The following is a 13,673-nucleotide window of genomic DNA, read 5'->3' as shown; positions in this document are numbered from 1 at the left end:
GGATAAAATAGCAAAGAGCAAGGAAAACTGTTGATACTTGCATAAAAAGTAGTTAGAAGGGAAGTTAGGGTTGCCATCAGATTAGTTACCAATTTTTATTCAGGTAGCAAATACTGTACATTTGAATTCCTACACTAAATAAAATGCTGATGTTCATTAACAGGAAGCACGTGCTGTTTTGTTAATAAAAAAGCCAATTTCAGAATATTTTTTTAGTTTAATTTTTATCAAAGCTCTACACAAGCATGAAATACTGATAAGAATTCAAGCTTAGTGAAAATAACTACTGTAATTTTGAGTAGGTTTTATGAATAGTAATTTTGACACTTAATACATAGCAAAAGGTTCCCTGTCAGGAGTCATGATGGACTGAAAATATTTTTTGATAGACAAAAGCATTTAATTTTCTTGCCAATTTCAAACCAAATTTCCATAAAGGGGAGAGATTCAATTACTGAAATACTAAAGGTAGCAGTATATTGTGTACTTCTATGAAGTAGAGCTGGAAAGAACCTCAAGAACTTGACTTATCCATCCATTTGGCCAGGACAGAAACAATATATTTCTTCTTCTTGACACCCACACATGAACAATTGCATCACTCTCTCTATTTAGCTCATTACTGGAATGGATGGATTGTTGGAAAGTTTTGTCCTTACACCTCAAGTGTTGCAATTAACATGTTAGCACTCATCTGCAATGGACACAGAGAGTGTGAGGTTCCTTTCTGTATGTTTGGGGATTTTTAATGTACATCCTTTTTCTATGGCCTGTCTCTTCTGGAGGCTTCACGTTGAATAACTCCAGTAATTTTTATTTACTCTTCAAGGTAGCATTTCCTTTATGTCCTTTTAGTCTCTCTCTCCTCTGGGTGCTCTGCAGCTGCTTAATGAATTCTTGAATGTTGTGTCCAGATACTTTATATTGCAAAATGTGTGAGGCCACCTGTGCTCTCAGAAGCTCAAGGGTGAGGTTTGCACGATTTCCTGCTGTGTGCATAGTGCAGAAGGAGCTTTGTATGAGGTTTGCTTTTCTTACCAGCCCCAAATGGCCACGCACACAGCTGCCCATGGCTGGTTCTGTGTCAGCTCTGTGTGCTGGTGACTCTTCTCAGGGGTGAGCCCTGTCTCAGCTGCAGTGTCACACCCTGTGACAGTTCCCAAGGTCACTTGGAGTTGTAAACCAGCCCCTTCCTGTGTGTGGTGTGTGCTCTGGGCAAACACTGACAGTGAACACCACAGCTTCTCCTGATGGCTCCCCTGCCTTGCTCTGTGCTCTTGCTAAGTGCTCTACAAGCAGTTTGCTAACCAGTATCACATCACCACTGGACATCACACCCAGCCCTTACCTCTCCAGGTTGTTTTTAAGGATGACATGATGGCAAAGCCCAGACCTAGGGCATGATGCTGTTTTATCTATAGGCCTATGTCCCCAGGACAGAGAGAAATTACATTAATATCCCATAGTTGCATCATCTAAGCCAACCTTCTTAGTGAAGACTGATGAAAAATGGCATTAAATACTTTGTTTACTATCTCCCAATAGTTTTACCTCTTAATCCGGTTTATCCAATTATATTGTATCCAAAAATGCAGCAGAGCTGTCATGGCAGAACAAATGAGGCACTCTGAGCTTGTTTGAGGAATGCTGCACTTCAGCAGGCTTGCTGCAATTCTCAAAACTGGGAGCAGGCAGCTGGTGACAGCAGGTAGTAAAGAAACACAGCTTCTCCCCACTGTCAGCATCCCACACCCACCCAGTTCATCTCTGGGGGTGTGGATTCACCTGGCTGTGAATGCTGAACATCCAGCATCATCCCTGTCACCTCTGTATCCAAACTCACAGAGCTGTTCCCTCAGCTGGAAAAGTTGTAGCCAAAGGGAGTGGGCATGTCTTACTCATTTTAACAGAATCCCTTTTGACTCAGAGGTGCCTCTGTGATTTCACATATGAACATACCGGCACTCAAATAGAATTGGGCTCAGGGAATGATTTGGCTTGGGAGGAACCTCAAAGATCATTTAATTCCATGGCAGGGATGCCCCTCACCAGCTCAGGCTGCTCAGGGCCCAGCTCACATGTGTGTTTTACAACAGTGGTGTGCAAAGTTTGTTGTAAAAAAAGCCAGGTAAGGGTCACGATGGGAGCTGTTGTGAAGCAGCGTGATTGAAATAGATTGGAGTGATCTGCAGGGGTCCTGTTCTTTCCCACCAAATATTCAGCTGACTGCAGCAGGAGAGCAGGAACAGACCAGAGGGCTTCTTGTGGCTGCTGAGGCTCTGGTGGAATGAAAACCTCAGCTCTCAAGACAAAGTAGGAATGTGAATCCATTCTTCTGGGATCCCTGCCATTACCTTATAACTGCAGTATGTGACGAGCAGGTTATCTTGTGTTCTTGCTTATAAAAGCTCTGAGAAGTTTTTCATGTGCTCATCTGGGAAATGGGGGTTTGTTTCCTTGTAACCTACCAAATTGCAGAAAAACAGTATTTTCCTCTTTTCTTCTCTATAGTTACATGACATTGGAGCCTACAAAGCTGGCAGTGTTAAATAATTTTCAAGAGGGATTCTTTGATGTTGCTTGAATGTATTGTGCTGCTTTCTGTAGCCTTTCTTGGCTTCCTGGTCCCTGTAAGTGGTAAGAACGGTGCTGGTGTGGATTTGGCCAGGTGTTTGGTTTTAGGGGTCAGGAAAGAAAAAATGTATGTCAGTCTGAGGTGTCAAGAGCATAATCAAAGTTTATGGGAAGGTCAAATCCTTGGAGAGCAGCTGGAGACAGAGGTAGGCAAAAGGCCAGTTCTTAGGGTTGGGATGTCATTGGCCAGCAATGTACCAGGGAGAGAGGAGTCAAAATCTTCACCACTTCCCCCCATGTGTCCTTACATGGCCTTGAAAGTTCTGTTTCTTTGATGGAGAGCTGACTGAAACGTGGAAGGTAATGAAAGGAAACAGCAGGCTCAGGTTGCAAATGGGACAATTCAAATAACACAAACTCCAGTGTTGGAGCTACCAGGGGCAAACAGCCTTCAGAAAAGTTAAGTCAGGGACATTTAAGAAAAAAATCTATACATTTATTTTTATTTTTTTTTAATAGGAGGAAGGAAATACCACAGCTATAACTTCTCCTCTCACCTAGTCCTAACTGTTATCTGCTACTGCAATGATAACATTTTGTCTTAGAAGTAGTGAAAAAATAATGTTCTCCTGCTGGACAAAATAAACCTGCACTGATGTAATAGTCATTCAGTTTAGATCTTTATTTCACAATTAGTGTTATATTGCCTATTTCAATACAAAATTAAATCTGTACTTAAAAAGCTCTGCATACAATTGCTTTATTTTGTCAGACATAGTTTTAAAGCAGTATGAGGGAAAGGAGAGAAAAGAGGTCAGAATTACAATTTCCTTTTGCCCTTTGTTCCAATGGATAATGTCTCATTCCACCTGAAGCTCATTATTGTTGGCAGGCAGCAGGATGCTCTATGTCACAGTTCCCTCATTAAAATGTCATCTTTCTTGTGGTTTCAAGATCCAGGCCTGTGATCTTGAACTGCAAGCAGTGTTGAAGCTGGGGGCTAGGAAATACCACAGACATCCACCCATCAGCAAACATGTATGAGATCATAAAAGTTCTCTTCCCTCTGTAGCTCATTTTGGGGTTTTTTGACAGCATGGGAGAAGTAGCCTCCAGATAGCTGGGCTTTGTAATTCTGTGACTGTAGGGTAATTCTGACCACTGTAAGACAGCTCCTTCCACCCTTAACCATTCTGTATTGTGGGATTCTGTGAGTGCAATTACAGGTATGTGCTGGGAGACCTGTCATTTTCAGTAATTTGTGTAAGTGAGGAAGCTAACCCTGTGACAGTGATTCCAGAGTAAATAAAATCACTGAAAAGGCACGGCTTGACAAACATCCACATTATGTATAGAACTGATTACCCATATTAACTATAAACTATTCAGCCATGGCCTTAACTTTCCATTTTATTGGTGATAGGTGTTTTCTAAACAAGAATAAGTGACAAAATATTTGTTGTGTAATTACAGAGTAATGGCAGTGTGTTGATAATTGCTGTGTGTAGTTGTGAGTCGCTGGTGGTAAGAGAGCCATGAGGAGCAGCCCCTGTCTCCCGGGGTAGGAGCTGTGATGAAGGGCCAGGGGCAGGGTCCCAGCCCTGGCTGTTCTGACCCCACAGGGGTGTCTGAGCCATGACTGCAGCAGGCTGGGGGCTCATGAAGAGCATGAAGCAAAAACATGGCTCTCACCATGCTACATTTTCAGGAGCTTCTGGTAATCTTACTGACATCCTGATTTCTGACACATTCATCTATTCGTCTTCTGCAAACACAGAAGATGCATGTGTGAACAATTAAATCTTTCCCAGCTCCTAAAATGAGAATGTAGAACCTTCTCAGAAGAGCCAGTGAGCATACCTGTGTGTTTCAGGACAATTAACCCTTTTCATTGATTATTCCATACCTGAATCAATACTGCATTCTGTAACTTTTACATGTATCATACTTAAATCTATATAGGCTCGTTAGCCCTAAGAAATAGGAAAATGTATCAGTCATATTTCATAAAGGCTCTTTGGAAGAATTTCATCTCCTTTCTCTCACTGTGTTAAAATTAATGGTTTCAGGAGCAGCACTATCCCCATTGCACTGAGATTCTTTATTTGGCCCAACCCAGTGACAACAAACAGATTTTGAAATTTAGAAGTGCTCAAACTCAAACAGTTGGCTCAGGCCATAGTGTGTTTAAACAGTGTTTATTAATGTGCAGTGGTGGTTTTGTTTAAAAAAAACAAAATAACTCTGACATAGATGTTTTATAAATCAAATTATTCTGTTTTAGGCCAAGATGACTCAGCTGCCTGAAGCTGAAAAGGAAAAGATAGCTGAGCAAGTGGCTGACTTTAAGAAAGTCAAGAGTAAGCTTGATGCTGAGATTGAAATCTGGGATGATACCAGCAATGACATAATCGTTCTGGCCAAGAGGATGTGTGTGATTATGATGGAGATGACTGACTTCACGAGGTAAGTACATAAAAAAGGCTTCTTGGACACTTAGGAATGCTGGAGGCCATTGTCACACTGCTACAGCAGCAAATAGAGAGGTTTTAATGTCAGCTCACAGCGTCTCTGCAAAGTTGAGTGGCTCAGCTAATGCAACACATCAGGTAGGAGCACTGAAGTGTTGGGGGATTTCATGTTTTGAACTATACTTATCCCCAGTTCTGTGCCTTTGTCCTCTCTTATTAATTTCTTGGTAAGCTTTTTGCACATGTTTTAGCACTCTATTTCTGCTCTCGGTGAAAGGGAAAAAGTAACAAAATAATCTCGATTTTAAGCTGTAGATTTGTCTCATCTGTTGTTCTTTCTGCTTGTATCAGAGCACGCTGTCAAGCATAAAACACGCTGTACAGAGCCCACGTGTGACAGTACACATCCAGACTCATACATATTTCATACCCCATTATTGCTGCTGCTTCCATCACAGCTCTGGTGCTGCTGGATGTGGTTTAAAGAATGCAGAGTACCACAGCAGATAGCTCTCAAAGCTGCTATTTCTTTCTGCAGCCAGTATGAGCTTGGTGATGTTCTTAAAACAGGAAACAAGTTTAAGTGCAGGAGTTTTTTTCTGCCGTGCTCTGAATTAAATATTGTGTAAATCTCATCAAATTGATGATAACAAAGGAAGGTGTTGGTGATGCTGTCTGTCCTTCCTTCCCTGGGTTAGTTAGCAGTAAAATAGTTGCTGATGAGTGAAGCCTTAGCACACAGCCCCTCTTGCAGGACACTTAGTGCCTCATAAGGTCAGTCCTTTGGTGCAGGGTACAAAACACAACTTCTGTATCTCTGTGGGTGTCGGTGAGCTGCACCAGCTGGGACAGAGCTGGGCTCTGCTGCAGGCTCTTCCTGCTGCATTTTATCACACTGGCACTCTGCAAACCCACCTGCAGGTGAGAGGGGATAAAGACCAGCATGGAGAAGTCTGAGATCCATTATAAAGCTGTTTTTAAATATCTCCTTAAGTTTTGTTGCTTCTTTAATGATGCCAGATGAATTCTGGTGAAAGGAAGACTTGTATTTGTCTGAGTAATGGGTGAACTCTTGTGGCTTTTCCTCTGGTTGCTTGTCCAAGGTGCAGTTGTACGTGCTGAGAAGCACAGCTGGCTCTTCACCTCCTGCTCTGTGGAAATCTGGGAACAGATCATAGAACTGCTTAGGTTGGAGAACATCCTTAAGGTCACTGAGTCCATCCATTAACCCAGCAGCACCATGTTCATTGCTAAACCATCCATGTGTTTTTGAACCTTGCAGGGATGGTGATTCCATCAGTTCTCTGGGCAGCCTGTTCCAATGCTGGACTACCCTTTCAGTGGAGAAATTTCCCTTAATATCTAACACAAATCTCCCTTTGGTGCAAGTGGAAGCCATTCCCTCATCCTGTCACTTGTCCCCTGGGAGCAGAGTCTCAGAGGCTCAATCCCCCAGCTGTCCCCTCCTGTCAGGGAGTTGTGCAGAGCCACAAGGGCCCCCTGAGCCTCCTTTGCTCCAGGCTCAGCCCCTTTCCCAACTCTCTCAGCCCCTCCAGACCCTTCCCCAGCTCCTTTGCCCTCCTCTGGACACCCAGGGCATGAATATTGCAGAACCCACAGCAAGCACCAGCTCACTTCAGGGTCTGAGCTAGCCACTGTATCTCCCAAGTTCTTGAGCATGGAAGAAATAAAAGATCCTGACATTTTGTGTTTGTTACATCAGAAGCTACTCAGACAAACAGTAAATTTCTGTATTTGAGTGGTTCGTTACATAAGCTGATTGCTGTTGTTCTTCATATGGTATTACCTTGGATTCATTGGTATTTAATCTCAGTGAGTGATTTTCAAAGTTTGGGGTTTTTTGCTCTGTCTTCTGTAGAAGTAAATAGCAAGAAATGGCCTGACCTGCTATAAGAGTTTTAATAATATTTTAGTGGAAATATTCTCATTTTGCTCCCGACTGGCTAAAAATGTACAAGAAAAATCCCAGGGTTGCATTTGGTTTGTTCTGTTCCTCCCTAAGCTTTACATGTAATAAGTGGAGCAGGGTTTTTGTTTTCCATTGCCAAAGCAGACCTACAATTAAAAAGGTATTTGCCAATAAACATAGTGCAAAAATGCATAGAGCATTTTGCTCATGTAAGGGAATGTGTATCTAATTCAAGCAGTGCTTTGGATCACAACAGTGGAACTTAGAATTCCTGTTGAGAAAGGAGCAAGGAAAGGTCAATGGTTTAAGCATAAAGGGAGCTCTGCTGTGAAGTTTTTGAGTAGTTTTACTGGTTGAGCCCTGAGCAGGAGGAAAAGTTCCTTCAGAGACCTGCAGGATGTCTCTGTGCAGGATTTTCACAGCACTGTGATGATAGGAAAGGTTGCACCAGGGCTCAGGTAAGGTTGGGACAGCAGGCTGAGCTTGCTGCTGTGTCCCAGGGCTTTGGTAGATGCAGCACAGGGAGACCAGTGCTGGTAATGGACCTGGCTGGGCTGTTCCCCAGCCTGTCCTGCCAGCATGCAGCCCATGGGTTCAACTCAGTGAGCAGCTGGAATTCTGGTGCTGCTGCAGTTTGTGCCTGTTCAAGTCTCTGGGACAATCCCCTTCACTTTTCTGTGGTGTAAACAGTAAATGAGAATCGCTGGGCTTTTACCTCTTAACCACTCTGTAGGTTGTTAGATTCCAAATGGGGCCATATGGACTCTTCCTTTAAACAAGGGTGCAGCTCTCAACAAACTGTTGAAAGCATCTCGTATTTGTTCTTGCTTCTTGACATTTGTTTCTAAAATGGCATCAATATTGGAGTTAATATGAGAAATATAGTGAAAATATCAAAACAAATTAACAAGACTAGGAAAAAATAAATCTAGCAAAGTCATCCTCCAAAGGCTGTCCCCCTGTATCCTGTAGTAGGACTAAATGTAATTCTCTAGAACTTCAAGGATTGCAGCTTGGCTGAACTTTTCTCTCTGTAGTACTGCTGGTTAGCACCAAGTGCAGCTGCCTTGTCGAGCAGGGCTCCTCACCTGGCACTAGCCACAGTCCTCAGCCTTAATTCATCTGGGCTTCTGCTCTTTGCTTGGGAGAGCAAACCAGGGTGGCAGTTCTGCACTTACTGCACTCGAAGAGAGCGTGAGACACACGGATGACAGAGGGGACACATGAGGCTTCTATGCCTAGTTGAGTTCATCCATCAAACTCCTCACCAAAACTCGCTGTTGGATTTGCTTTTCCTTTTGTGCCCTTTCCCATTTCAGGGTTACCCGTGATTCTCCTATCTCCCATCCAGCAGCCAGATGCTTTTGAAATTCTCTGGAGCTTTTTCACTGCACCCTGAAATCTGCTGTCTTCCTTGCCTTTTTCTGGCCCTTCCAGCCCTCAGATTTGTGTCAGCTCCTCTCAGCCCTGTGGAAATCCCATGTCCCAGCTCTGCTGCTCAGCCTGGTCCCCGTCACCACCCTGGTTTGCCAGTGCCACTGAAGGTCATGGTAGCTGGATTCCTAAGCCCTGAAGTGGGTGTCACTGCAGTCACAGTTCAGTTTGAGATACTTGTAGGAATTTCCCCTGTCCCTTCCTCCCTGCTTTCCCAGGGCTCTGGTCCATTAAACAGTCTGGGATGCTTTTGAGACCCCACAGCTACTCAGTGTCTGCGTCATAAGCTGTATATGAGAACAAACAACTTCTGCTTTAAATGATTTCATCAAAAATCAATTGAAGATTGGAGGTTATGAAAGTTTTGAGCTACCAGAAAGGACAGTTATGTTGGAGACAATGATCTTGGGCAAAGAAGGTGAACCTCTCCTTTGGGTTCTGTGTTAAGAGCAGCTTCTACTTGTGTTCCTTAGGTGAAGACATTCTTTAAGGTGGATTGTTTCCTGAGTGGTTCAGTTCAGCTGTGTGCATACCTGCACGTGTTCTATCATCCCTGTCTCGTGGAACAGAGGCAGCAGGGTTTCCTGTTCCAGCAGGGTGGGTGAAGCAGGTTTTGCATCAGCTGCAGTGCTGGCAGTGCTGCTCAGGGGTTTGCAGATGCCCCTGTCCTGCCAGCGCTGCTCTCAGGTGAACACGGGCTGTGTGACAGATCCTGGAGAGGTGGTGAGATAAACCACAGAGCACAGTCAGCTGATACCGCTCCTTCTGCCTGAGCATTCCAGAGCTTCTAATGTGTGCACTGATAAATCAGGATTTTGGAGGCAGAAATCCGGTATCTGTGTCCTCCTGCCCATCTCAAAAACTCGTGACTGAGTCTGAATTTCCTTTACACCACTGCTGTGTCTTCATTAATGGTACTTGCACTGAATGTGATATTTCATATGATACTTCTGTGGATGCTTCTGCCACTTTTATAGTAGAAATAATTTTAGCTGATTCTTACATACATACACCAGCAAGTATTTAATCTGATTTGGCAGTTGCTACTCAATATAGTTCTAATAATTAAGTGCTAAATATTCATCTCGACAGTAAAGTCTCTAAAAAAAATTACTTATTTTATACAACCCTTATTCCAAAGGGAAAATCACCTGATGGATTGAAGACTTAGAACCAAAAGAGAAACATTTAAAGAAACAAAAATAATGTAACAGTTTGGCTCTGTGACAGTGTTACTCCAAGTATTTATATATCCAATTTGCAAGCTAAGTGGATTTACTTTCCCATAGTAGGCACAATTACCATCCATAGCAGTATTATTAAACAAACCCAGTAGATCAGGAGTGCTCAGTGTGATTTAGATCCTTTGATGGGGATTAAGTGGTCAGAATTCCCTCGGTGCACAGGCTGTGGTGCAGCTGCAGAGGGTGTGGGGATCAGGGCACACCCCTGCCATGGCTGCTCCCTGCAGCTCAGCAAAGCACGGGCAGCCCTTGGCAGCCAGGCCAGTGAACACTGCTGGCCAAAATAACCAGCACAGCCTTTCTTCATCCCCCTGCAGCAGCTGTGTGCGGAGCTGCGCTCAGGAAACAGCTTCTGCTGTGACTCACAGCTCGAGTGCACACACTGCAGGGAAAGGATGAACTGGAGCTGCCTGTCAGCCTCACAGCAGGAGGAGGACAGGTACATACACAGGCCTGTGTGCAGCAGCTTTGTTTTGCAGGCTTCTGTTCTTTGGTGTCACTTGTTGTTCCCTAACCACGACCGTTTTAGGCGCTTCTGTTCTCTGCCGTCGCTGTCAGAGCCAAAGCACGCGTTTTCTCTGAGCTCTGAGTGTGCTGCTGACTGCAGGCTGCACATGACATTCCGAGCTCTGCTACAGGCAGGAGAGACTTCTCACTCCCTGAAATTGTTCTGGAGTGTCTGGGAAAATAAAAGCTCTTCAGCAAGTGTCAGGACAGAAAGATGTTCTGTTATTATGTTTTCCTTCTCTCAGTGACGTAATTGCATCGTGGATATCTTTCTATGTGATAGGCATGTGTAATTATTTCACATTTTATCTATTTCCTCTTTCCTTGCAAGGGTGAGGCATTCACAGTTCGTTCTTTCATTTAAAAACTGTTTTTAAAAAGGTACTTTATTTGTGCAACTTCCATTTCTTTGGAAAGGAAATGAAAGTGAACATAACACTGTCCTTTTATTGAGCTTAATTGCTATAGTCGGACTTTTGATAGAAGAGTGACAATGACAAAAGTTATTTTAGCTTGACATTTGACTTTTCTAGTTTCAACTTCTTATATTGCCAATGCTTGCAAACCATTTTTTATAATCCTTACTTTCTTGCAAGAAAACCAGATATTGATACAGGTAGCAGGATCAGGAATTGAACCTTTTTAATGAATGGAGTCTTTTTCATGTGGACATGAAAGTTAAGATAATGTTTTAACTGATTTTAAACAAACAGGCATTTGCAGCTGGAATGGGAAATGTCTCCTAAATTTCATATCTACAGGTAGAAATCCAGACACATTCTCACAAAAAGAATTCTCCCAGTCATCTGGTTAAAAGTCTTGTGTAAAAGTTTTCAGCTTAAAAATTCTGGTGGTGGTTTACTTGTGTGATGTATTTAGTTGACTTACTGCTGGACTGTGTGAAGCCACTTCTGAATCATTTCTTGCTGCAAGATGCCTTGTAGTCATGGAAGCTGTGAAGATTAATCCCTCTGATTAGAGCAATTACATGCTCCACATCCTAAAAGAATTTTATAAATTGAAGTCCAAGAAAATGTGTTGCATTTTAAACAGCAAGGCTGTTAATGGTGCTGCTTGTGTAGAAATCCTTGGTTTGTGCTGGTGTGTTAGTCACACACAGGGCAAAGCAGGACTGGCACAGGCTCCCTGTCTCTAGGCAGGACTGCTACTTACCTGAGGCAGGGGATCTTCAAAACAATCACAGGAAACAGCTGTTGCTTGCTTTTTATTTTTCCTGTAGTCCTGTGTAAGATTTCAGTGCATTCTTAGCAATGTTACAGTCAGTGGAACAGTTGTTTGTATCTAGTACTACAGCCCTTAGCATGAAAGTTGAGGGAAAAAGTGAAGAGATTGAGATGTTTGTTGGTTGGGCAAAGAGGATCATGAGGACTTGTGGTCCATGTTTCATATGTATAGTCAAAAACAATGAATAGAATGGAGACATAGTAAAGTACAGCAGAATGACAGATAAGGCAGACAAACAGATCTGTGTAGCCAGGACCAGAAGCAAATCAGCTGCAACTCAAGTGTACATTGCAGCAAATTCAACCTGTGTTAGTGACCAGCTGTTTGCCTTGTGCCACAAAGAGCCATCTTCTTCTGCCTTTCGTCTTTAGGGTCTGCTGTAGTCAGAGGACAGAGGGATTTCAGAGCTCTCAGGCATCAGGAGCATGTAGAGGAATTGAGGCAGGGATTTGACATCTTCCAGGCCAGATTTCCTGGGCGGGGCTGTGGTGGCACATCTCTGGGCACAGCAGAGCAAGTGCCAGCAGTGCCTGTGGCAGCAGCAGCGGGCCCAGCCGGGAGCCAGGGTGCCTTGCAGCAGCTCAGGGGGTGCTCGGTGTGTCCCAGGGCTGGGCAGAGCTGGGCTCAGAGCTCTGGGCTCGAGCCTCGCTGTGCCGGGCACCGTCACACACGGGGCGGGTGAGCTCCGGCAGCGCCTGCCCGGGGACCTGCAGGGACACGGAGCCGGGGCAGGGCAGGGCTGGGCTGGGCTGGGGGCCAGGCTGGGGCAGCCGTCCCTGGGAGCCAGGGCAGGGCTGGGCTGGGCTGGGGCAGCTGTTCCAGGGAGCCAGGGCAGGGCTGGGCTGGGGCAGCTGTCCCTGGGAGCCAGGGCAGGGCAGGGCTGCAGGGCACAGCCTGGCTGGGGCTGGGGGCTGTGCCAGGAGCCCACCGGAGCCTGGGCAGCACCACTGAGGCTCACTGAGCCCTGGGCACAGCAGAGCCGGGTCTCAGCCCTGCCCCTGCCTTCAGAACAGGAGCTGAGCCCGTGTGGACAATGGATGGAGCTGATGGGTGCTGAGATGGAATTCTGCAGTTCTGTCCTCGTGACACTGTTCAGGGAAGTCATAACAATGGCAGTTGTGTGCCTTCTCCAAAGGCACCGCATGGAACCTGCCTTTTGAGCTTCAGTGTCTTGACGCAAGTCTTGTTTTTATGTTTGTTTTGCTCAAGCTGTTGTTGGGTGAGAGCACCCGGCAATGTCTCCTAGGAAAATAAAGAAGCAGTCATTAAAAAGGCAAAGCACCTCTCCCAGCTTTTTACCCTTTAAAATATAGGCCTATTTTTATGGGATTTATTTGCTATATTTTGTATATGCTATATATTTTTGGCTATAACACCATATGTTCAGGTTCCTCCTGAATTAATTAGCAGAAGTTAGAAGCTTAAACCTTTGGAGAGCTTCCAAGAAATAAGACTAGAAACTTTTGCAGTTATCAGCCCCTTCATTGGAAGGGTAGGCACAGCAGTGAATTAATTAGGACCAGAAATTTGACATAAAATATTAGTTACCTTTTTTCCCTGTGAATTTAATACCGATTCAAATGGAAGTTTTGCTTACAAGAGATCAGTCCTATTCGGAGTATGATGTACACCCCCATTTCCCTGGACAATTTATTGTGGAAGAATGGATATATGGCAGTTACTGCACTGTTGACCTGGCTGGTGAAGCAGAAGCCTGGAGCTGTCACTGCAGAGTTTGTGAACTTGGTAATACAAATAGCCCCTAATGGGGGTACATAAAAATGACTAGTGAAATAGAGATAGTGAAACAGAAAGGAAGCAGATCGGTGGGAATTGCTTTGGAGGCTGAATAGGCTTTGCAGAGCTGGTGACAAGGATTTGCTGATATCCTCAGGGGGTGCCTGTGGCTGCTGGCATGGCATGACTGCAGTGAAGGGGTGCTGGTGTCTGCACTGCCACTCTGATCTCGGTGGGGAGGCAAGTGGGCACTCCAGAGAGGGGAATGAGGGACAGGGACCTCCCTGCCATCTTCCCCCTGCTTCTTTTCCCTTAGCAATGCTGTCAACTCTGTATATCAAGGTTTCTCTATCAGAACATAAAACGGGAAAAATCGAGGCCTTAAGTAACGTTTTGCAAAGCAAAGAGATTTTATGACACAAACTATTTTCTTCTACATTCACGTGTACAATAAGTTCATAACCATTGGAGAAAGACCAGGTTTTGTCTCTATGTGTTTGGGACATGTCTGCTCTCATGGTGTAGGGGAAG

At 44.4% G+C, this 13,673-nt stretch overlaps 1 protein-coding gene across 2 annotated transcripts in view; it reads left to right on the top strand.

The window, feature by feature from the left end:
- Positions 1-13,673, top strand: part of CTNNA3 (catenin alpha 3) — a 397,084-nt gene that overhangs the window by 344,327 nt on the left and 39,084 nt on the right. For both annotated transcript variants that reach the window (XM_058841820.1, XM_058841819.1), the window contains exon 15: positions 4,859-5,040. In XM_058841820.1, the coding sequence (XP_058697803.1) occupies positions 4,859-5,040 (182 nt within the window). The remainder of the gene's footprint in view (positions 1-4,858; positions 5,041-13,673) is intronic.

This window comes from Poecile atricapillus, chromosome 6 (assembly GCF_030490865.1).
Source record: "Poecile atricapillus isolate bPoeAtr1 chromosome 6, bPoeAtr1.hap1, whole genome shotgun sequence".
Taxonomy (NCBI): Eukaryota; Metazoa; Chordata; class Aves; order Passeriformes; family Paridae; genus Poecile; species Poecile atricapillus.
The sequence above is the reverse complement of the archived record's forward strand: the minus strand, read 5'-3'. Positions and strand labels throughout refer to the sequence as shown.